This window comes from Nannospalax galili, unplaced genomic scaffold (genome assembly GCF_000622305.1).
Source record: "Nannospalax galili isolate Female #2095 unplaced genomic scaffold, S.galili_v1.0 scaffold85, whole genome shotgun sequence".
Taxonomy (NCBI): Eukaryota; Metazoa; Chordata; class Mammalia; order Rodentia; family Spalacidae; genus Nannospalax; species Nannospalax galili.
Genome location: NW_008358866.1, coordinates 412,414 through 437,493, shown reverse-complemented (window position 1 = coordinate 437,493; position 25,080 = coordinate 412,414). Strand labels below are relative to the sequence as shown.

The 25,080-nt window shown below is 36.0% G+C and overlaps 1 protein-coding gene across 2 annotated transcripts in view; it reads left to right on the top strand.

Annotated features, from left to right (window-relative positions):
• The window catches only part of Sema3d (semaphorin 3D), a 207,991-nt gene extending 184,042 nt beyond the window's left edge, over window positions 1-23,949 (top strand). For both annotated transcript variants that reach the window (XM_008822472.2, XM_029558376.1), the window contains exons 13-18: window positions 3,008-3,096; window positions 5,259-5,300; window positions 7,966-8,123; window positions 10,730-10,794; window positions 15,834-15,973; window positions 23,492-23,949. In XM_008822472.2, the coding sequence (XP_008820694.1) occupies window positions 3,008-3,096; window positions 5,259-5,300; window positions 7,966-8,123; window positions 10,730-10,794; window positions 15,834-15,973; window positions 23,492-23,917 (920 nt within the window). In that variant the 3' untranslated portion in view covers window positions 23,918-23,949. The remainder of the gene's footprint in view (window positions 1-3,007; window positions 3,097-5,258; window positions 5,301-7,965; window positions 8,124-10,729; window positions 10,795-15,833; window positions 15,974-23,491) is intronic.
• The last annotated feature ends 1,131 nt before the right edge of the window (window positions 23,950-25,080 follow it).

Genomic DNA, 25,080 nt, shown 5'->3' with positions numbered 1-25,080 from the left:
TCCAAGAGCATTGCAGGACACAGGTGCACTTGCATGCATGCAGGCAGTGTATTCATACACATAAAATTAAAATAATAAATAAATTATTAAAAAAAGAAATTTCCAAAATATGTGAAAATAAAGTCAATGTCAATAATTATTAGTTAATACCTTACCGATATCTCAAAATTATATAGGCCATGCTTTTAAATAATAATCATAAATATCTCCCACCTATTCTGAGATTTTGAAATACATCTACACATTATAACTTCCATGAGACTACTCTAGATTTGGTACTCAATGCTTGTCTGTCCAATCACTGTACACTAAAATTCAGCAAAGGGAAGCAATGCCTCCACTTTCACACTCCAACTTTTCCTACCTGTAAGAGTTCTGGGTACACTCTATCCACTGCACTCCATTCACCTGACTGAGGGAATCACCAACCACTTGGACTTACGACAACTTTTCAGAGGCATTAAGCATTATTTTGTAAATAGTTTCAAATAAAACTTCTTGGAGATTGTTTTTCTTGTTGTTGAATTTTGTTGATTAAAATTATATTTTGTGAATCTCATTAAAGCTTTCTTTTTTCCTTCTTTTCTTATTTTTTCCTTAATTTTTACTTTCTTATCTTTCTTTCCTCTATCAACTTTGTCACTTTATTTTTTTATTTTATTTATTATTTGTATTTTATGCGTATGAGTGCGTTGCCTGCATGTATGCGAGTGCACCCGTGTTGTGCAATGCCTTGGAGGTCAGAAGAGGGCTTCAGATTCCCCTGCAACTGGAGTTAAGGACGGTTCATAGATGCCATGTGGGTGCTTGGAATCCAACCTGGGTCCTCTGCAAGAGCGTTCAGTGCACTTAACTGCTGAGCCATCTCTCCAGCCACCCCCTACCTTTTTAAAAATTTTATTTAACTTTGTCACTTTAAAATGACCAAAACAACATGCTTTCAGTTAGGTGTGGCACTGCATGCCTATAATCCCAGCATTTATGAGGTGCAGGCAGGAGGATCATAAGTCTAAGACTACCTTGACTATATACAGAGAGGCATTGTGTAAAAACAGAGGGAAATATTAAGAAATAATTATTGTTTATTTGATGAATCTCAAAATAAGAATAATTTTATTTATTATTTTTTTCTAGTGTGAATTTTAGTAGAAGTAAAGATAACACATACCATTAAAATAGCATTCTAGATAATGTATGTTACTTAATGGACTGAACATTTCAGAAGTAGAAAATAATGCATTTTTAAACTAGATATTTTCAATGGTAAGTTTTTAAGAATGTGAAAAACTTATAATTATTTAATTTTGAAAGACTATAATGAATTTTCAGAAGTTAGACATATGAGGTAGCCTTGTGTGATAACTAAAAGTTCCTTTGGGCACCAGCTGTCAAACCTGATTATATTACAAAGCACAAGTGCAAAACCCAGTCAAATAAAGAAAATTCAGTTTCCAAGACTTCATTGTTGGCCATTTAAGTGTCAGAACTTTAATTAGCCTTTTATTAATTCTCTTGAGCTAAATTTAATTTGCACTGTCCAGCTGAAACTCACTCCTAGGTCCTTACCACTTCACTGCCATAAGCAGACTTCAGCCACTAGATGGCACTACTGAACTTTTACTGAGAAAACTACAGTGATTTTTTTTAAATTTTGACGTTTAAAAAATGTATATTTAACATGCCTCAAACATTCCATTGTTACCAAAAAAAAAAAACAAAATTAAAGAATCCAGACTATTTTCTTCATTTTGTGACATTACTATATTCTGAGCTCCACTAACCAGAAGCTTAAAAGCATACTTTGAAACAAAAAAATTACAAAGTGGGATTTTAATTTTTTTTAAGTTTTTCTAGTGTTCTTTTGATTGTCTGTCTATACTAGCCTGATGAATTGTAGGACTTCATTATAAGATGATGTAGTCGAGATATCTTTCCTAGGCATAAATTTTTGTTTTATATTGTTACCTTGTATTATCTTTTAAATTTGAACTGAAATAATTTGGGGGGGAAAAAAACCAAATTTTTAACCCATTAAAAATGATTTTGAAAGCAGAATATATCTGAAGAGCTTACATTTTGCTCATGCAAAATGACTAATAATTTCTGATTCACTTGTTAACTTGATTAAAATATTATGTGTTAAAATTTAGAGAGCAGGAAGGAAAGTAGAGTTGGGAAAATGGACCAATGCTAGACCTTCAACAGGACAAGACTGGGTTTATTCAAGCATAGTGAGTGACAGCAGCAGCCTTCCAGCAAGATGGAAGAAACTGTACTGTGAATGGGGAGGATCTGAGATCATGTAGGGACTAGAGGATGAAGAAAGGATGCAGCCGCCATTTAATGGGGTCCACCATTTAAGTGTCAGAATTTTTCTGAAGCCACTTGCTCAAGCAGGACATGCTATCTAGAGCAACAACCTGTTTCAAATGGTTCCCCCTGAGTTCTGGGAGTGGCTGATCTGGATCTGGGTGTGATGAACAGATAAGGTTAGTAGCTGTCTCAAAGGACTGAGATCAGCAGCAGTTTCAGAGGACTTCTGGTTTTCTGCAACTATCAGTATATGTCTTAGTTTCTTATATTTTTATAATATATTGGATATAAGGATTGAATAAATTTTTATTGCAGAAATAAATCCATTTATGATGTTTTATTTTAAAATAGTTTGATTTTAAAAAAATGAGAATCAAAAATTTGTTTCACCCTCGTTATTTCAACCAATATTTGAATTAATCATATACATGTAGGTACAAATGTACTCAATACATACCTATTATTCTCTTAACAGGTTTCTATTCTAATAGTTAAAAGCTGTAGCATTTCAAAAGCACAATATCATATACAGTAGCCTTTATTTCTCACAGGTATTTTGGGGGCTGATTTCTTCAAAACCGTCTAAAGAATAAGTGAGGGGTATAATTTGCAGACTTCTAGGAATGTGTCCAATGAAATACTGAAATAGAAATAATGGGATTCTGAGTTTGTGTTTCTGTATCTTTATTTTCAGACATAGGAACAGTCCTTAAAGTTGTGAGCATTTCCAAGGAGAAGTGGCATATGGAAGAGGTTGTATTGGAAGAATTGCAGGTATTCAAGGTAAGAGGGCCCAGAGTTCCAGACCAAAAGAACTACTACTACTACTACTACTACTACTACTACTACTACTACTTAAATCCTACTTATTGGGTGTGTTTGCCTAGTCCACTTTTCCTGCAAAAGTCTTTAAAATAAGCTTCATTTTTTTTCTTCTTTGCCCTAAGCATTGGAAAAAGTTTTACATGCAAGAAAGAATGGCACTCACCTTTCCCTGCTGAATACCACTGAACTGAAGCTCCTGGGATTGCCTCTCATTACTGCATTCTCGAAGTATATAGTCAGACAAATTGCCACATTAAATGAAAGCCTGGGGTTTCTTTTGCTATCCAGATGCTTTTCTACTTTATAAATGTTACTTTGTAATTTTTCCCCAAATGAACTTGAGCAAACTGGAAAAGTTTATAAATCATCTATAGGAACCCTGCTTCTCTATAAGGAAATTAAAAAAAGTTGCAGGCTTGTGAGTCATATATGCTAAATTCCTCTCACTTCTCATAAGAAGTTAATGGATCCAGAGGAAGTGTTCTCTAGATTTTAAGAATGTCTTCAGCTTTTCACAATAAATAGATCTGAGTGTGGCATTCTTGTAACTACTGGGCAGTATTTAACATTTTTCCCTGAAAAATAAAAAACATTAGAAATAAAATTACATATCTTAGAAAATATGTTATTTTATGGTTTTTTTTGTTGTTGTTAAGAAAGTTTATTAAAAGCTGCTTCCATGTAAGCATCTATTGCCTGGAGAGAGTAGAGCCCTCCACAGAGAAGGGCTAAAGTTAATTAACTGCTGGGTTCCAAAGGAACCTGTTTACATTGTGATGATAATAGTGGCCAAGAAGTTAAGCAGAACAAGACCTGCTATCTGGCCTCTAGGAAAACAAAAGTCTTGGGTGGTTCCAAAAGGAAAAGCTAATGTCAAACACAAGGTGAAACCCAGGCTTAGATAAAGTCCCTATCACATGCTTAAGCTCCTCAAACAAGTCTCATTCAATGATTATTAGACAGATGGAGTCAAGACAAAGTGTTTGGCTTTACTACTATCATGTGATCAACAAAGACCACAGATTTGTCCCTCCTCCTCCTCCCCTTCCTCTTCCTCCCCACGCCCCCCCCATCCTCCTCCTTCCCTTTTTGTTCTTTTTGGTGCTGGTGATAAATCCTGGGGTACTTTCATAAGCAAGCAATCCATGCCTGGATTTCAATGTCAGCCTCCTTTTATTCCCTTGTCCCCTCTGACCTTCCACACCCTGTCCTCCTCCCCTGCCCCTCCTCTTCCCCTCCCATCCGCTCCCCTCCCATCCGCTCCCCTCGTCCTCTGCCCTCCCCTCTCCTGTCTTCTCTCCCCTCCCCCTCCCCTGCTCTCCTCTCTTCTTATCTCTTCTTCTTTTCCTATTTTTAGAATTTTGTCTTTTTTTTCAAAAATACCTCAAAATAATCTGATTAGTTTGTCCATAATTTTAAAATTAGGAACAACAGTAAAAAAAATTGAATAGACATTTCTCATTTAAAATTTTTCTTTCATGGATCTGACATCTACTGCTGTTTGTAAACTAGTAAATACAGGGGATAAATGCATAAATACTAGGTAGATGATAGATGCAGGAATTTTTTTTTAATTGTCTGTTTCTTTGTTTGGTAGCTTTTATGTTCATGCCTTTATTTTTATTACAAATAAAAATCTGGCCCATATCTTGAAATCGTGAAGTGGTATCTTGTAGTACCTCATAAGAAATATGGTCATTAATAAACAAAACTATAACTGTCAAAGCTCTGCTACTTGAACAAGTGTTGAACCTAAGATATAAGGAAGCGCAGAAAGGGGTAATAAATAATTATGGAGGTGTTCTTTTCAGCTCTAGACTGAATTATATTGAAACAGTTAGATCAATAAATTTGTAGCAAAGGAGAAAACTTTTAAACAGCTGAGAACTATTTTCAACGCAGTGTTTCTTCATACAATTAGCTAGATTTTCCTTAATAAAATGCTTTATGTATTTTCCTCATTTTTGTAAAGAGTGAATCCACCCACAATGGAAGGAAATAGCAAACAATAAGATCCTTTATTCCCCACATAGCCTGGACATTTACCACAGGAATATTTGATTAATATAAAGCCTGTGAATGGTTATCACTATTGATTAATATTTAACTTCTATTTTCAGCATCCAACAGCCATCTTGAACATGGAGTTGTCTCTGAAGCAGGTACATTGTAATTTTTGTTTAACAATTAACTGTAATAGCCTGAACTTGCCTGATTCAAAGTTCATTTGGAAAATCCATTGAAACTAAAAACTGAAAGTTTAATAGTAAATAATGTAGAAAGTTAGGATTATTTGTTTTCTTCCTGTTGATTAAAGACCATTTTTCAGTCTTGTGTGGGAGAATGGAGACTAATTAATTAAGTGAATAATATGCATCACTTTGGTTCTTAAAAAATAAGATGGTTTCTGGTCATTTGTATTTCTGTTTAAGACACAAGAAATATATTTAAAATACCAATCCTAAACATTAAAAAGGGGTTTTTAATTAGGCGGTCTAAGAATTCAACTATAAACTATGATAGCCAGGGACAGGCATCATCTTTCTGAATATTTCAGGATGACCTGGAACTCAAAATTCTCACTCAGTCTCCTAAGACTTGTATTGATAGGCATGAGCAAAAGCTGGTTTTCTTTTGTTGTTGCCTATTTGCTTGCCATGGTGTTGGGGACTGAACATGCTGGGCAAATGCTGTACCTCTTTTGTCACTGAGATAGATCCACAGCCTGTTGTGAGTTTTAATAGAATGCTTCATGACATTGTTTTAAGCAAAGCAACCTTAAGTGTTAATGGTAGCTAATTATCATAATGATAAATATCCATAATGTGATTAGCTTCCCTTGGTGTGGTACTCCAACTCTCAATTGTCTTAAAAGATTCAGACTTATTATTCCAAGTATGATAACAAAAGCATTGGGTGAAAGTTCAATTAGGTTCATTTCTCATGTTGTTTCCATGGGTATGCTTACTCATTTACTTTTTTTTTTTTTCCTTGAAGTGTGAATACTGTGCTTTGAAAGTAAAGAAAGGAATGAATAACAGTAACCTCTAGGTAGAGCTGAAAGAGGAAGAAGCACACCACACATGTAGAGCAGACAGGAAACACACAGCAGAGACAGGAGAGAAGGAATCCTGAAAAGGAAAAAGACAAACTGGGTCACAGAGGATGTTAGAGTTAACCAGATAGGTAAAACGGAGGAAGGGAAGGAGGAGCAAGGATGTGAAGAATGACAGACCACAGCAGGTTGTAGTAAGTTGAAGTAGCATTTGAACCAAGATGTATGGGTGTTTAAAGTACAAGGAAGCTAGAAATGAATGTGGAGAATAAGCCTGGGTACCATTAGCCATATCCTTACCTGTCCTCTTAACAGCTTATCTTAAGGACAAAAGCCATTAGAGGTTTTAAGAAGTGTAAGGATAAGACTACCTTTTCAGAAAGATCTGTCTAATTTGGCTGTGTGGAAGATAGACTGGGTTCTTTTGCAGAGGTGGGGGATGTGAGGAAAGAAGGCTGAGGTCAGGAAAGACTTAGGACCCATACAAGCAGTGCAGAAAAGAAAATACCAAACCAGCAGCCATGGGAGGAGAATGGGAGAGGAGGAAAGAGATTGGAATTCTGTGAGAGAATGGAAATGGCATGGGGAGAGAATGAATATGAAAAGAGAAGAAGGGTCAGGAACAAATGCTGGATTTCTGTCCTACATACCTGGGTGGATGACGGCTCTGTATGCCCAGGCATGGCAGGTGGAGTAGAAAAAGGAGAGCCTTAATTGTATGGTTTTGCTGCTTTTAAGTTACCTCTTATTCCTTGTACACATCAAAAGGTAAATAGATAATAATAGAAAGGAAGAAAAGTCTAAAATGGCATTTAATTTAAATAAAGATATCACAAAGAAAAAAAGCCACAGGCCTCTGAAATAAGAGAGAAACGAGTGAAGGTAAAGTCACTTGAATACTTAAGAGAATTTCGGAAAAACAGCATTTGCTATCTTTAGTAACATAGAAATCTTAACAGAATTAATGGACAATAAAAGTATCAGACAAGTTTCTCTAGATCGAGCACCTGCATGCTTTTTAAGCTAGTGGCTGTTTCTCTGAGATTTTCCTTTATTTAAAGCTTACAGAGATCCACTGGAATTGGTTGATTGTAAGTTCTTTGAAGGCATAGGCTGAGACTTATTTGCTTGTATTATTCCATCCAAATAAATGTGCCTTGCGAGTACTGTGGGAATTTCAGGACTAAGTTTCAAAATGTCATTTATCTGCTGGGTTTTTCAAATCCTAAAGTCCTTTGTTTGTGATTTCTGCATAGAGATACTAGACATTTATTCCCCACTTGTAACCCATCTTCTTTCACTGCTCACTACTTCCTTAGCAAGTGATAACAGCTACTTGAAAACAAAAGAAAGTGTCAGGACTGTCCAGTCACCCCTCCTGAGGGGAGCCACGACACAGACATGCCTTCAGTCTTGCCTGTAGTGTCTGTGCTTGACATAACCGACCAAAGTGTATTTTCCACCCCTGAGAAAGAATTTGACATCTTAATTCCTCAGTCTAGCAGCTGGTTTTTTGACCTTCTTAAATTACTGCCAAGCTTACCCTAGCTTTACAGAATACTGTCCATTTCAGTGTCAACATTTTCAACCACAGTCTGACCAGGGTAGAAATAGTTGACTTACCTGACTGTTCCTTACATTTCCGTGTAAGTGTTTGCAGGGGGCAGGCAGGACACCCGGCTAACAGATTTAGAGCTAACATTTAAGAAAGGGAAGTTCTTATGACTAATCTAAGAGATGCTTCTAATTCATTTGCTTTGCCTGATTTGCAGCAACAATTGTACATTGGTTCCCGGGATGGTTTGGTTCAGCTCTCTTTGCACAGATGCGACACTTATGGGAAAGCATGTGCAGACTGCTGTCTTGCCAGAGACCCCTACTGTGCCTGGGATGGAAATGCATGCTCGAGATATGCTCCCACTTCAAAAAGGTCAGCAAAAGCTCCTTTCTAACATGATGGCTTTCTCACACAAAGGTCTTAAGCATTCTGTAGATTAAGTTAAAGAGAACTAGCAAGAAAAGTGGGTTTGTAGGAGTATTACAATTAAACTGTTTGCTGATTTTACATAAAATTAAAGTCGAAATGTTAGAATCATGGTTCTGAAATTCTCAATTGTGGAATTAAAAAATATTCTGATAAAATGTTTATTTCCTTTCATTTATGTTACACACCATTAAATTTTATTTTTAGTAGCCAGGCATAGTGGGTCGTGGCTGTAATCTCAGCACTCCAAAGGCTGACGCAGGAGGAGTGCCCTGTGTTCAAGAATAGCCTGAGCTACACAGTGACATCTTGTCTCAATGTCCCCAAATTGCTTTCACTAACCACTTTTTATTCCATGCTCCTTCCCTTTAATTCTAAAACATGTACAGAGCCATATCTGCTATCTTACATGCCATTTATAAATACATTTTGTTTGTCGAAATAAAGAATCAGCCCAAAGTGCATCTACTGACTTGGTACAATTTTATTTTTCCTCTACTGACTATAATTTTTCAATTTCTGTCACAAGGACATCCTTCAAAAACAAATGTGCTCTGGCTGTTTGTAGCTTGTTGTTTAATATACTCTTGGAAAAATCTCATTTGAGCCAAGAAAGCTAAGCTATGAGTTTATTCTATGCACACATGTACAATTTCTACAAAGATATAAGATAATTTTTTGAGACTATTTTTAATAGTTCACTAATTAAAAATAATATGAATGACTGTCAATATACCTGATGCTAGCTAAATACATTACAATCACTATTTTTGTTTGTAGATTGTAGTGACATTATTTTCTAAAGTGCCATTAGAAATATATCCTTTTCTAGATAAAATAACAAATTATGTGGTTTTTTTTTAAAAAAATAATTCTCAGTGTTTTCTTATTCTTCAGTATTTAAAAAACAACAAAAACAAAGAGGACATTAGTTAGTCTCGCTATCACAAGGGTACTTATTTTCTTTTTAAAACTATACTTACTTTTCAAATTCTAAATTTTAAGAATCAAAGATTGTATATGCTATGCAAAACAAATATTAGTCATAATTGAGATACATTTCATACTCCATCAAATCCCTAAATTATATATAAGTGGGTAAATATGATTATAGAAGTTAAAAGCTAAAAGTTGCCAACATTTTGTTAAACTTTCCTGCCTAAAATATACTCATCTTAGTGAGTCTTTGGGGAATTCTTTTCTAGAAGCCAAAAAAGCAGACTCCTCATTACTTGGCAATAAATGTTCACTTTGATTAATTGATCCTGTTCCTGAAGAAGCCAAGATTTAAAAACATTCATGACCTTATGTACCTTATACTATCATAATTTTTTTCTTCTTGCATTTCCCAAGACTGTATCTCTGATCTTACAGGCATGCCACTGTGATGTGCTCCCTTACCTAACATAATGTCCATAAGAGGCTACACATCTGTATACAATGGGTGACTCTTTTACAAGGTTGTCAACTGGTCAGCCTTGTCCCTGGGGAGCACCCCAGGTATCTAGAAAGTTTATTGCTGTTTCTCTGATCTCTGAAGTGGAGTGTAGACTGAGAAGAGAAGCAAGGAGGGAGGGAAGGATCCATAGGATTTAGCAACACTATTAGATAGGATTACGCAGTCCTGTTGTGGTACTAGAGATACGAATAATGCACTGTACATTTCAAAGAAACTAGAAGAAAATGTTTTGAATATTTTAGTGCAAAGAAATAGTAAGTATTTGAAGAGACAGGTATGTTTAACCAGATTGGCACATTGTTCAAAGTGCACATGTATCAAAATCATATAATAGCAAGTTTATGTGTGCAAGCTTAAGTTTTTATATACAGACTAAAAATAATTTCTAATTAAAATATAAATAGCCAAAACAGATGGAAGTATATCATAAGGTATAAAACATACTTAGATTAGGCAGAAATGAAGCATTTCTTTTTTATTACGGTAGTTATTGCTTTCTTCTAAGGAAAATATGTGACGTCTTAGAAATCGATTGTATTGTTTTCACTATGACCAGGAAAATATGTGAAGTACACATAAACTGTTAAAATAATATGTAGCTGTCTATGCCATATTGAACTGGACTTCTATCTCAGACAGTATTTAATTTATTACTGAATCAAATCTCCATAGCACTGAATCTGTACATGATGAGGTGTCTGTGTTTGTAGTATTTTCCTACTCACTACACTTTTTTTGTACATTATGACTTGACAGACAGAAGGGGAAGAATAGTTGTCTTCGTGTCATATACATAAAACCTGGATTCTGTTTGTATTCAACCTGTTCTGTTGAATAATTTGTCAAGTTAGAAGAAAAGAACAGTAGTTAAATAAAATTCAGATCATCTTAATGCAAAACAGGATTTGTTGTGTTGGGGCTTTTCTACCACAAGAATTTAAATTAATGTAAGAATGATGGGAAAACTGACCTGCATTTAGGTTGAACAGTAACATAAGTACAGTTTGCATCTGCCTATGTTAGTGTTAGACATAAGCCTTTCTATAGTCCAATTATGCCTGAAGATCTAATTAGCTTAATTCTTTTTCCGTAGGCGAGCTAGACGCCAGGATGTAAAGTATGGGGACCCAATTACCCAGTGTTGGGACATAGAAGACAGTAAGTATGGGTTTGATGTATGCTTTCTACTATTTAAAATAAGCCTTGTCTTCTTCTGTCTTTTAAAAATTTATCATATGATTCCAAACATCTCTTACATAGAAAGATCTTATTTTTTATAACACTTATATTCTGGAAATCTGACATGAATTTTTATAAATCATCTCTGTCTACATGGCTAAGTGAATAATCCTTTTGTTAAATCATGATTCGTTTCATATGTCTTTTAAACTCCTACATTGCAGCATTTAATTCTTTAGTGCCTTATCCATCCTTGTAAAGTTTAAAATGCCATTAGAGGTAAAGCAGGAAATAGCCCAAAACATTTGAACATACTAAGTAAACTCAAAGACCTCCCAGGAAAGGCTGATAAAAGTATCATTACTTGTTAGAAGGAAGTTTTAGGTAGCTTGTACTTCATTTGAATTCATTTATTCTTGTTATACGTGTACCAGTCAAAATGCGTTAAGTGACTTCCATGTGCACATAATTGTTGTGAGTATACTATGATACAAAAAGATTCCTTGGAGAGGTTGTGCATCTTTGGGGAGATGTCATAAGGAACAATTAGTGATATGGGAATGTAGCAAAAGATGGATCACTAGAGGCTGTATTGTCCAGAAGAAAAAATCATAGAATAGAAAATCTTAAAAGAAAGCAGAGATAGAATGGAAAATAGAGAAGTTTGGTTAGTGAATCTAAAAACAGAAGAAAAATGAATCTAAAACATACATAGTTTTGGTTGCCTTCCACTGTGTTTATTTTTTATTTATGTATGAAATTTATTTTGAGACCGAGTGTCACTATGTAGCCCTGGCTGGTCTGGAACTCACTTTGTAGACCAGGATGACCTCAAGCTCTTAGCCTTTCTCCGCCTCTGGAGTGCTGGGATTTAAGTCATGTACTACTACACCTGGTCGACTTTCATTTTTAAATTCACACACACACACACACACACACACACACACACACACAAACAAGCGTGCATGTGTGTGTGTGCCTGCAATAAAGGAAAGTACTTTCCTTCATCACACTGTTATTAACCAATAACAATCCAAGCTTCACAGTTTATACAGGTGGTCCAGTGGTAATTTCATAATTGGAAAGCAAGGTGGTGTTTTTAACCCATAAATTCAGCCTTCTGAAAAGAAAGTTCTGGTGTAAAACACTGTGTATACCTTATCATTTTAATGTGTAAATGACTTACTCTTAAATCGAATATTACTTTTTAGTAACCGTTATTGTATGCTAATCCTTCAGACATGCATACAATTAGGACACCAGAAGCAAATTGCAGGGATGGAGGATGAACAGAAAACAATATATGCATTCATTTTCTTTTTCATTCACCTGTATCTTAGAGAGCAGATTACAAATCTAAAATAGGCCAAATAAATGCTATGTCAGCAGATGACAAATGTTACAAAGAAAGTGAGTAAAGTTCACCTGCTCCCTCAGGCACTCAGTAATTCTCCCCTGAGCCCCGTCCCATTCCTGCCCTAAACCACTGTGTACAATCTCTCTCTCTCTCTCTCTTTTTTTTCATCATGCTATCCAGTCCATTCCTGTTGCGATCACTAGCAATGTTTTCCATGCAAAATCCAATGGCCAAGTTTCAATTTCTCTTTTTGTTCGTTTGTTTTGTTTTGTTTTCATTTTTTGAGACAAAGATCTCCCTTTATCCCTAACTGGCCTGGAACTTGCTATGTGGACAAGACAGGCCTACATGTCCTGCCTCTGCCTCCTAAGTGCTGGGATTAAAGATGTGTGCCACCATGCCTGGCTTCAATTCTATTTTTATGTGAATGGAAACACTTTCTTCTCTGGATTCATGTGATTTCATGAAAGCTGTGGCTTAACAGTTAAGGCAGCTGTGAACTGGCTCTGAATTCTTCTTAGCCTGAATTGGTAGCAGAGGGGGAATTTACCTCAGAAAAATGAGCAAGCACAGCAAATCAAGCCCTCTTGTCTTCAGAGAAACTGGAAATACGTTCTTCTGGTCTACCTCTTACTTTGCAGATTGTACCTTCTGCATTTTCTTGACTTTCCTTTTCATCACACACTCTTAGATTTGGAGTACCCCAAGTATTTTCAGTTTCTGTTCTCTTCCTTAATGTCCCCACAGAAATAGCATCAGATGCTACTGAACTCTCTCGTTAATTCACTCTTTGCTGTACCAGGTGTGCGTTTCTACACGTACCCTGACCTCTACTTGAAGCTAAACTGGAATCTCCAGTGAATGTCCAAGAAATAATTCTTATTACCATCTTCATACCAGTCTGTTCTGTGACTGTCTCATATTAATAAATAGTGACACTTTCAACTAGCTATACAGGTGAAAAAGCAACTAAGAGTCATACTTAATGTTTCTCTCTTTTTTTTTTTTTTTCAAATTCTATGACCAACCAACCTCTTGATGATCCTTCTGGCTCTAAGGGCTGCTCTACCACTTCCCACTGTCATCGGTGCCAATGAAGCTGCTGTTCCTCTTCAGCAGCTGTGTTCTGGTCTCCCTGCTGTCAAGCCTGCGCCTCCCCAGTCTATAATCAACCCTATAACTGGAGAAATCCTCTTAAAAATTCCAGCCCAGTCCAAGCATGTTGCGACCACACTCAAAAATGTTTTGTCAACTTTGTAGGACAAGAGTTGGAAAATCCGCAGCCTTTGCCTTGGCCTATAGACACTGTTTAACCCTCTCACCAGTCAATTCTTAAACCTCATTCACACACAGCTCTATTGTTCACTCACTGACTTTCTCTTTTTCAAGTGCACCAATCAGTTCCTGTCTAGGTGTATTTGTAGTGCTGTCTCCTGTACCTGAGGAATGCTTGTCAGCAGCATTTCATACAGCTGCACTCTAATATCTTTTAATTTAATACGGAAATACCAATTCTTCAGAAAAACCTTTTCCCACCATCTTATCTGAAATACTTTTGTGCCTTTGTACCCATTCAGTAGTCTGTTTTCCTATAGCAAATACTGCCACATACTATACTGTTTATTCATTTAATTGCTTATTTATCTTTATCTTAGAACATAAAAAGCATGAGGGCAGTGGATTGGTCCATTACCTTTACTGTAGCACTTCAAATAAACCCAGTGTGCTAGACGCACAAGTCTTTTTGCACAGTGATTTGGTAGAGGAAAAGAAACTCAGGTGGCCAAAACTTGAGTTTTTTCATTTAAGAAGAAAATTAAAATTTATAAAACTGCAGTAATTAAAATCAGAAAACCTCACATAGTTTGGAATAAGTTTAAAGCACTCTGTTATTTTGTTGAAAATCATGTTCAGATTCTGTGATGATAGAGTTGTTTTTATATTTATCAGAACAATCTCCCCCACAATAAGAGTAGTATATACCCGTATAGATAAATTATTGAATTAAGAGAGACTAGAGGCAGAAATTTAACCATAGGACTTAAAACAGAGTTGCTGGGGATAAAAACATACTAAACTGATTATACAATAATTTGGAGAAAGATGGCAGATTTGGACAGTAACTCACAGGATCTGCAAAAGAGAGTGCATTATAACCCACCACAAATGCGTGCAGCAATTTCTAGGCAATCGTGTCTTGAAACTTTGAAATACACGTTGCCCATTTTTCTTCTTCCTTTTCTTTGTCCCTTACTTCAATTTCTAAAAACTGTTGTTCTGCATGACTAGTGATAAAGAATGACCTATTACCTGAAGAGGAGCTGTGTTTAACACTGTGAAATAGAGTAGTTTATCTTTTACTAAACTGATGTATCCTTTGACTGAATCAGTCTAGTAGAATTTCTTCTGAGTTCTTGCTTCAAATGCAAACATCTTCCCTGCTTTGCCAACAAACCCCCTTACCAGTATTAGTGTCCATTACTCTAGGATGATGCAGTTTCTTTTCCAAAGTGAGCCTATGTGCATTAAGAAGATATTAACTGTGAAAGGCAGGTTTGATCTTTTGAATTGTTCAAGATAGCTGGTGGCTTAATAGTTTAAAATAGAATACACATATTATGAAGTTTGGATGAAGTTAATTCATAATGGTGTCAGCACACTTAAATTTATCATGCAAGTAAACACAAATTGTTAAAAAAAAAAAAAAACCAAAAAACCTTCTTTAGAACGTGCCTAACAGTCGGATATACACAGTCCTGCTGTTTGCTAATGATTTTGTGTGCTTTGGTTTCAATTCCCCTAGGCTCCTTAAGCCTTGATAGTCTGTTGATGCCTAAAATGTTAAGTTGGGCCATCTGTAGATTTGAAATTTCTGAGTATATGATGAAAAAGTACATGTTTGGGATAGGCTGAGCAGTTGTTGTTTTTTATTTGATCAAATTTGAGATAAAGACTATATTCCACATGGGAAATAGACATTGAGTGCCCTGAATGAAAGGTATTTCAGATAATGTGGCTGACTTGTGAGAATAAGATGTTCAAAACACTCCTTCCTTGGCATTTTTTTAACTGGCTCTTGGTAAATGCATGCTAACTAAAGAATCTCTGCTAAAACAAAATGGAAGGCAAAAGAGAGAGGGTCCCAAGGGTCAGTCAGGGTTTCTGGCCTGTACCTTTCACAGGATTTTGTCAAGTATGGACTACTGTACTAAGTTCACTGACAATGACATTTCTGAGTGTTATTTGGTCAGCCCTGTGGACCGATTTAAACATACTTTCTCTATAAAACTAAATGTTCTTCGAGAGCTAACTGCAGGTTGAGTAATGATTTTAAAACAATTAAAAGACACAGAAAAACGTTTTCAACAAAGAGAAAGTTACAGTATTAGGTATTACCTCTTGTAAACCATTATTTCTTAAAAGACAATTGCATTTCATAAAATGTGATGAAAAACTAAAATTGTGATACAGATGTAGTTTAAAATTTCAATGTGTTTGATAATATTTGACTCTTAGGTAACAGTATTATAAAATGAATTTCCTTTCTCTTTAATAACATGTATGATCCTTTCCCAATGGCATCTGTTCTAAATCAGTCTGTTTTCCCATTGCTTTTAAAATCAGGTCAAGGTTAATCTCCAATTCCATGTTTGCTTTCTAGGCATTAGTCATGAAACAGCTGACGAAAAGGTGATTTTTGGAATTGAATTTAATTCAACCTTTCTGGAATGCATACCTAAATCCCAACAAGCATCCATTAAGTGGTACATCCAGCGGTCAGGAGATGAACATCGAGAGGAGGTAAGAGACCATCAATAAACATGCCCACTGTAAAACTTAAATCATGTTTATGGTCATAAACTATGTTCAACTTTGAGTGTCAGGATTCACTCTCGTCACTGGTAAATATAACAGTTTATGTCCACTAACAGGAGAAGTAGCAATGGTTTTAGTCTAAGACCAAGTAAATTTAATGCAACTAAATCATGTTAATACACATATTTAAGCATTTGTGTTGTTTTTCTTTCCAATTTTTAAAATTTTATTTATTTTTTGTTATGTATATAATTTTTTGCTTCCATGTATGCAATGTAATGTTCTTGGTGGCCAAAAGAGGGTGTCAGATTCAGATTTCCTGGAAATGGAGTTTCAGGCATTTGTGTGCCACCATATGGGTGTTGGGAACCGAAACTGGGCCTGCAAAAGCAGGAAATGTTCTTAATCACTGAGCCATTTCTCCAATCCTTAAATTCATTTTTATTTTATGTGTATGAACGCTTATGTGTATGAGTGTATGTATGTGCACCAAGTATATGTAAGGCTAGATGAGAGCATTTGGTTTACTGAAACTGGAATTATAGGCATTTATAGGCTACCATGTAGGTGCTGAGATCCCAATCTGGGTCCTCTGTAAAAGCAGAAAGGGCTCTTAATCACTGAGCCATCTCTCCAGCTCCTCAAAATTTTATTACTATAGGTTTCTAACATTTCAAGACAGTTTTCTGGCAAAGATGAGAACACAACATTTTTTAAAGATTTTACTTACTTTTATTTTATGTATATGTGTGTTTTGTCTGCATGTATGTAAGTGAATTATATGTGTGCCTGGTGCCCATGAGACTAGAAGAAGGTGTGAATCTCTTGGAATTGGAGTTGCGGATGGGTGTTAGCTACCATGTGGGTGCTAAGAACTGACCTAGAGTCCTTTGGAAGAGCAATAAATGTTCTTAACCACTGATCCATCTCTTCAGCCCCTGACCACGGTATTTTTCAACACAATAATAACGTCTCTAAATTTTAAGCAACGTTCTGCTCACTCTAGGTGTATTAGTCACTTTTCTGTTGCTGTGATAGAAATGCTGACCAAAGCAATTTATAGAGGAAGAGTTTATTTGAGCTTACGGTTCCAGGGGAATTACAGTCCATCATGGCAGAGAGGCATAGTGGCTGGAGTTGGCCAGAGCAGGAGCAGCAGAAGCTAAGCTCTCACATCATCAGGAAGCAAGAGAGTGACTGGAGATCTGGCAAGGCTTAAGAACTCTCTAAGCCCACCCCCAATGACATGCTTCCTCCAGGATAGCCACACCTTCTAAGACCTCCCAAAACAGTGCCATCATCTGGGGACAAAATGTCCAAATACTTGGAGCCTATAGGGGACACTTTCATTCAAACCATCACACTAGGTAACAAAATGAAACATGCTGAGTATGTATAAAACAGGAGCATCTATTTTTTTTTACATCATATCAAAAGAAAAAATTGAATAAGTATTTGAACATATATGAATTTTTAGTTTTATGTATTAAAATTAAGTCATCACAGAGAAAAGTAATATTTATTCTTTGATTTTTTTGTTAGCTTTCTTAACACATAATTATGATTGAAATATATTGTGTATATAACAAAACCAATAGAAAATATAGAGAACATAGCTTCAAAAGAGAGGTCCTCACCCCTATAACTATGCATAGAAAATTATAAATGTTTTATCAGTGAGGATATGTGGCACAGAAGATGATACTGGTCTGGCTTTGACTGATTTTTCTTGCCCAACTCCAAATTTCAGTTCATGTAGATTAGGAGTCGTATTGTATCAAAAGAAACTGATTTAAAGACATAATTCCACTGTTACAGGAAGACGTTAATATCAGTATCATCATTTAAGATATACAAGCATTTTCTATCAAAATTCTTACTTTACATAATTAATACCATAGTACCATAGGAATAGCTCCATTCCTTATGATTTCACATTTCTCCAATCAAACTTGATTCTGTTTTCCAAACTCGAAGATTAGGAAAGTGCATATACACACTCAATATTCACCTGCAGTTCCTTAATTCAACTATATATTGAAGTATCTGATATTGTAATGCTTGTTCAATTTTAAAATACGAGCTATTTTTTCTTTACACAAGAAATACTGAATATTTTCTGCATTTTAAGATGCTGATATACCTTGGCTACATTTTGATGTTTTAATTTTAAATGGGAAGAAATGGTGTGTAAATTTTAGAGCTACTGCACTGTGAACATTTCTTTTCATCAAATACAATTACTTAAACATGATTTATCCTCTATAGCAAATTTAATTTGACTTTCTTAATGAAAAGTGTGATACTGCTTGAGGTAATCTTCCAGCCAGAGATCCTTCCATTCGCCTATGGTTGCTTGCACCCAATTCCTTTATTTTTCTGAAAATTCTACATGTAACTTTAATATACCTTATGACAGTATATCACGTAGTCATGATGGCACTATGCTCCATGAATTTTAATGGGGCAGAAATAGTGTGTTTATTGAATTTGGCTTAAAAGTACGTTGGCTGCAATATTTCAGCTAGTATTTTCATCTGTCTTTACAAATGGGCAGGTTCACATTGTCCAGGATATGCAATACTGCTTCCTGAGTTGAGGAACAGCGTAATATCCAGGCTGCACTTGAAGCATTTTTCCCAGCAGGATGCCTTCTGCTCTTTACTCATAAGGTCACAGTTTGGAATCTTTCCTTCACTCATAAAACACCCAAGGGAGGGACCACAATCCTCCGGGACACAATGCTGTCACCAGGTTATTCTGTGCCAGGAGGAGACAATTTCCTTACTGAGCCATGTCACAGTTGGGTGCTGTTGAGGAGGTCATGAGTCAGTTATCTGCTGACTTTCTTATAAAGCTGTTCTTGAAATTGATGATGTTTATGCTGTAACTAGCAAGTTAATCGGCAGTCCCCAAGCTTCTGTTGAACTTTTGGAATAACTTTAATGAATAAAAGAGGCAATACCCCCTGCCATTTACCATACTGTTTTTAGTCTGTGGATTTGAGTGTTTTTAAAACATCTTCAGATACCTGCATTTTCCATTTGTAGTTCTTTGTTTTGCTTTCTTTCTTTTTGTTATGAAAGCAAATAAAGAATTCTGAAATTGTGACAATGCATAAAGAACCATGAGGCCACTTAGTGTAGATAAACATGTGGAATATTTTGGGTTTATTCAGTTCCAGTGTCTTTATTGAACTGGAAGCACTTTCCCACATCATTCTCTTAATAGCAAATATCATGGGGATTTGTTTTTTGTTTTTTGTTTTGTTTTTTTTTTGGTCTCTCTTTTACCCACACTGGAAGCCCCAGTCATCCAGGAGCACTCTCTAAGTAGCTCACATTTTCTGTTAAAAAATAATAATTTCCTTATATCTAAATATGTGTAACTCTTCTACTTAGGACAAATTCCTAAAAGCAAAAGAGGTTGAAGACATTGGTTATTATATCTTTTGATTTTTCCATCAAAATCACCATAATAGCACATGGTCCTCACTAAAGCGAAGCTGTGCATCATAATTTCAGAACATTTTAGCAATTTGAAAAAGTGTTGTGGTAACATTTACTTATTTGAATAATAGTGTGTGAGCATGTGTTCTCACACTTCTTAGCTGTGCATTTCAGTGATGTCTTGTGAATTGCCTTATTTCTCTACGTATTTTTCATTGACAGAGTCACATAAACAGGTAATCAAGACATTTATATATTATGGAGACTAATAATTTGATATTAAAATATTATAAGTAATTTCATTACATATCTTTTAATTTCTTGTTGGTAACTGTTCTTACATTTTTACAATGTTATATTTGATATAGGCAAATCTACTCATTTATGGGTCTATAACTTTTCAACTATTTTGCCTAAGACTCTTTCCGCAAGAAGACAGCATGTTTTTCTTCATTATTTTATACTTACACCATACATTTTTATATTTACATTTTCTCAAAGATATAAAGTTGTTCCAAAATTTATGTATAAATTTGATTTATTCAAAATAATGATTCAGCTGCTTTAGCACTATATTTCTTTTTTATGTTTGCCTAAAAAGATTATTGGTTATTATATTAATAAATGTTTCATCCCATACAATCATATGTAAGTATACTCTGAGAAAACTAACAATACATAACAGATTGTTCTTTCAATCAATCTTTTTCCTTTCTTCTACATTAAATTAGAAAAGTTTTCAGTGTTTTATTTTAAATACATGTACATTTTTACAACAAGCTTATAGACATTCTTTTTCTTTTTTTGCATTTTAGGAGCTTTCTTATTTAATGCCGTTTCCCTATACTAACATTTCCCATTTGGGGAAGAAAGGATTATTCTTGAAGCTCTAGTGTTTTCCAAGAACTGAGGAATGCTTTCAGTCCTTTCCCTGCTCTTAGCAGAATGTGCCAAGTCCTTCACCTGAATTCTTTGGTGTTTACTCATGTTCTTCCATTTAAATGAATTGCCTTTCACAAATGGCAGATGTAGTAGGCTTGGTCACTTTAGGCAAATGGACAGCTGACCTGAGCTGAAGAATGTTTTGTTTCTGACGCTACTGAAGTTTCTGCTTAACACTTCTAGAGTAGAAAAAAAAAATCTACAAGTTTGAATCACTGGTCAAGAATTAAGTTACCTCTCTGAGAGGAACTGACTTTTCTAAATTGGCTTTGCTGGCATCTCAGAGTGTGCATACAGTGTGATGATGATCTCATACAAGCACAAAATGGAAGCAATGCAGAGAGAGGCTGTAAAGTGGATGGATCATAATCAATGTTTTGATTTCTAGTCACAGATTTTTATCTCTTAAGTTGTAAGAATCTTCTCAACTGCATGAATTCAAAATGGCTTTCATTAGAAACATCATTTCATTAAAGCCACACTTTTGGAAATTTTATAAAGGAAACAAAAATTCATCAAATGGTATAATAAACCTGGGTAAAATCTATGTAGCTCAAATAGTTTTAAATCATGTTTTACATCTGTAAGTCAAAATACCAAAGACTAAGTTATTATTCCATAGAGGAAAAGGTGAAGGATCATGACCCAGTAATGAAATGCCAGGTGTTCGTGAAGTGTCCAGTCTTGTGGAGTGGGAACTAAGGTGGTAAAGAGGCAAGGGATGTGGACACACGATAAAGCAACATAAACAGGATGCAGAAGAGCCCAAGCGATGATGAAGTGTTGCACACAATGTGTGAGGTTGAAGTCATCATTACTTCCTTTCAAAAGTTCAAAGAAAACAATTAGAAAGTACCCAGTAGGAACGGGGAGGATCTCTGAAAGCCGCAGTAGATGCAGCTTAAGTATGTCATATACAGACTGAATACAAGGAATCTAGAGATGAACTAGACCTGCAGGTACCACTGTGTCATACTGATGGCCTCAGGACATTTTCTGTAAAATAAAACCTTTAGCACATTACCTGTCAATCAACATGACAGCAGTGATGCTGCTAATGCTTCACACTTTAACTTCCAAAGAGCTTTGCTTTTAATCCCCAACACACCCCATGGAAACTGACTAGGCGGGAGATCGCTACAGAAGATAAAAGAATCAAAAGGAAGCAGAGAGCAGATAGAGTCCAGCATCCATGTTTGATTTATTATTTTTATTTTAGTGTATGAGTGCATGGCCTGCATGTGTGTGTGTGTACCCGTGTTGTGCAATGCACACAAAGGTCAAGAGATGGTGTTGGATTCCCCTAGGACTGGTGTTATGAATGGTTGTTAGCTGTCACGTGGGTGCTGGGAATCGAATCCGGGGTCCTCGGCAAAAGCAGCCAGTACTCTTAACAGCTGGAGGAGCCATTTCTCCGGCCCTCAAGACCAATGTTTATAGAGCAAGTATTTTGTGATCTAAGATGTATTTGTACTTTAGAAATAAGTATAATAAAATTATTTAAAGGGAAAATATATTCTATGTTAAATTTGAGCCTGCCATTTCTGTTTAAAAATGTTCCTTTAGAAGTCTATGAATACAAATTCACGTTTATTTTAGGCAAGAACTTCCTATCGTTTGAGAGTATAAAGGAATTTGAAGTTGGTTTGTATTACAATAGCACTTTAAGATGTCAGATCCTTCACAATCAATCCATTGGGAAAATATCAAAATCACCAAATGGGTAAAGGAAGGGACACAAACAAACAAGTAAGCAAAAGCCTGATGATGTGGATGGACTCAGGGTGATGCAAGGCAGGCCTGGAGACCATTTAGTTTCATTACCCAGGATCTGAATTGTGACCTGCCTTTGACCTCAGATGGTATCCCGCCAGCTGCACTTCTCTGGCACAGAGGGTGGTAGCCATATACTTGTTAACCGGGCTGGTAGCCAAAGATGTTTCTTTCTTTTTTCTCATATTTCCAGAATGAGAGATTTTTTTCTGCATATTTTCACATAAGAATGTAGAGTGTAGTCCACCCACTGTGAATACATTTAATTTAGCTGGCTTTATGCCTTTCATTTCCATCAGCTAGAAGTTTCTAATACAGGGGCAGATGTGCAAGCTGGGAAATCTTCCCGGTTTCCTTGTTGTTGTTGTCGTTGTTGTTGTTGTTGTTATTCTTCATGCCTAGCCATTCAATGATTCACCGCATTTAAACAACGTTCCTGTGATAGTAAACATGGCCCTGCTACCCTGCAGATAGTTCATTAGTCACAGCATTTGTGGGTGGGGCAAGTTTAACATTTGAATTGTCTTTCAGTACCAAACTTCAAAGGGTTGAGCATCATATTTCAGAGGAAAATCTTTTTTGTTCATTGTGCATTCTCACACCTGAAATCACATTACTCTGTTAGAGTATCCCCAAGAGGTATGACAAAAATTTTCACAAGTGGCGTCATCCAAAGGATCAAAATTCAGATCTTAGTAATAGGGGAAATCTAGCTTCAAATACTAGCCGCCTTACTACACTCTTGCTCATTTAGAGTTCTGACCACAAGCTGTAGCCACACTTTTTGGCTTTGCTTTTCACAAGTCACAACTTCTGGCCTCCAGATGCTATTCAGATCATTATTCGGTGCTATCTAGAAAACAGCCAATTCCATTGCTCTGTTCTCATCTCAGAGAGTGGGATGCTCTAAATTCTTCTTCTATATAATGGTGATTTGTCTTACATTCACCCTCTCAAATAGAAAAGCCAGCTTGTGATGTTAGGATTCTGATTTCTAACCTATCTCTGTGACGATCACTTGATAATGTAAGTTTTACTTCAGTGTTTCTCACAGCATTTCATTCTTATCTCTACACCAGAGAGAAAAACTAAATGGATTCCAAAGGTTCCCTTAGACTTAATAAGAGAGAAATGTAGAGAATTTAGGATATGGTTTGGGGGCTACTAGTTTAGCTGATTTTATTTGCCCTCTTCAACTATAGCTGACAACATTATGTTTGATGACAGAAAGATGAGGAATATATCTGTTAGGTTCATCTAAGTAAAACTATGTGGCCTGTTTTCATTTCATGTCTCTCTCTGTTTCTAATTTATTACCTACATTTTTCCAATCCTGCAGTTGAAACCTGATGAAAGGATCATCAAAACTGACTATGGGCTACTGATTCGAAGTCTGCAGAAGAGGGACTCTGGGATGTATTACTGCAAAGCACAGGAGCACACTTTCATCCACACCGTAGTGAAGCTGACTTTGAATGTCATTGAGAACGAACAGATGGAAAATACCCAGAGGGCAGAGCATGAGGAGGGGCAGGTCAAGGATCTATTGGCTGAGTCACGGTTGAGATACAAAGACTACATCCAAATCCTTAGCAGCCCAAACTTCAGCTTGGACCAGTACTGCGAACAGATGTGGCACAGGGAGAAGCGGAGACAGCGCAACAAGGGCGGCCCAAAGTGGAAGCACATGCAGGAAATGAAGAAGAAGCGAAACCGGCGGCATCACAGGGACACGGTTGAGCTCCTCGGAGCCATGGCTACGTAGTTTTCTATTTAATTTAAAGAGAGAACTATTTACTTGCCTGCAAAAAATACTGTCTTCTGTTTTGGACGTCCCTCAGAATAACTCATAAATGTTTTCCGTGGAATTTAACTGAGGCACGGAGCAATAAGCTGAATTTTTAAAAATCTGCAAATAGCAAATATGAATTCTTCTGAACCAGCTTTTCAAGGACAAAACTTGTATCATCGAAGTATAAGAATTATCCTCAGTAGGGGTTTTTGTAAATGTTTTGAATTTAGTATGTCGTGTAAATAACTGAGTTAAACAAGCGTCAGATCCAATGTTACATTAAGGTGCTCTATTCCCGAAACTCCATTGAGCATGGAGTTCCCATGCAGCTGTGCTATGTTCTTATGAGAAGATAAATCATTCCATGTTAGGACTGGTGATTTTGTATTAACTGGAGGGAAGGCACAAATTAAAACACCTCACATTATTGCCAGAGACTTTGTCAATGAGCTATCAACCCACTCTTGGAGCACATTAGGATAATTTGGAGAGGTGCATTCTTTCTTGCAGGCCACAGGTTTACATTTAGTGTACTATAACACTGATTTATGGGAGGGGATTAATGATTCTCACAGGAGTCCTTGTGATTTGTCAAGACAAACAGGGTCACAGACAGAACCTAATACTTAGTGATGTGTCTCTAGAATACATGCTAAGTTCCACAGGCACAGAGTGCACAATTCCCATTTTAATATACACAGGGAAATATTTTAATAAAAGAAGGGTGACATGATGTATACTGTACCCTAATTGGAAGACACAGATGGAACATGCTGGAAGACGGAAGGAAGGACAACTATCAATTCTGGCTTGAGAAAAATTTGTATTTCCATGAAAAGGAAGAAAATCACAAATAATGTTGACAAAATGTAACAGAGCTCTTTCCACAAGAGTACAAGTAGCTGCAAGATTGTAATGCATCTGTGTAAAGTAAAATCCTAGATTATAAGCAACTGCTAGCAAAGGTCTAAGAAAGTAAAATTTATAAAGGAGTTTAGGATGACAATATTGTATTTAAAACCAACATATTTCAATATTTGTTTATTCTCTTTTCTAAGTATTTATCATATTCTGTACATTGTTTCATTTATACCCTTTATTGGACTATATTTGAGTACATAGGAGAAAACAATATA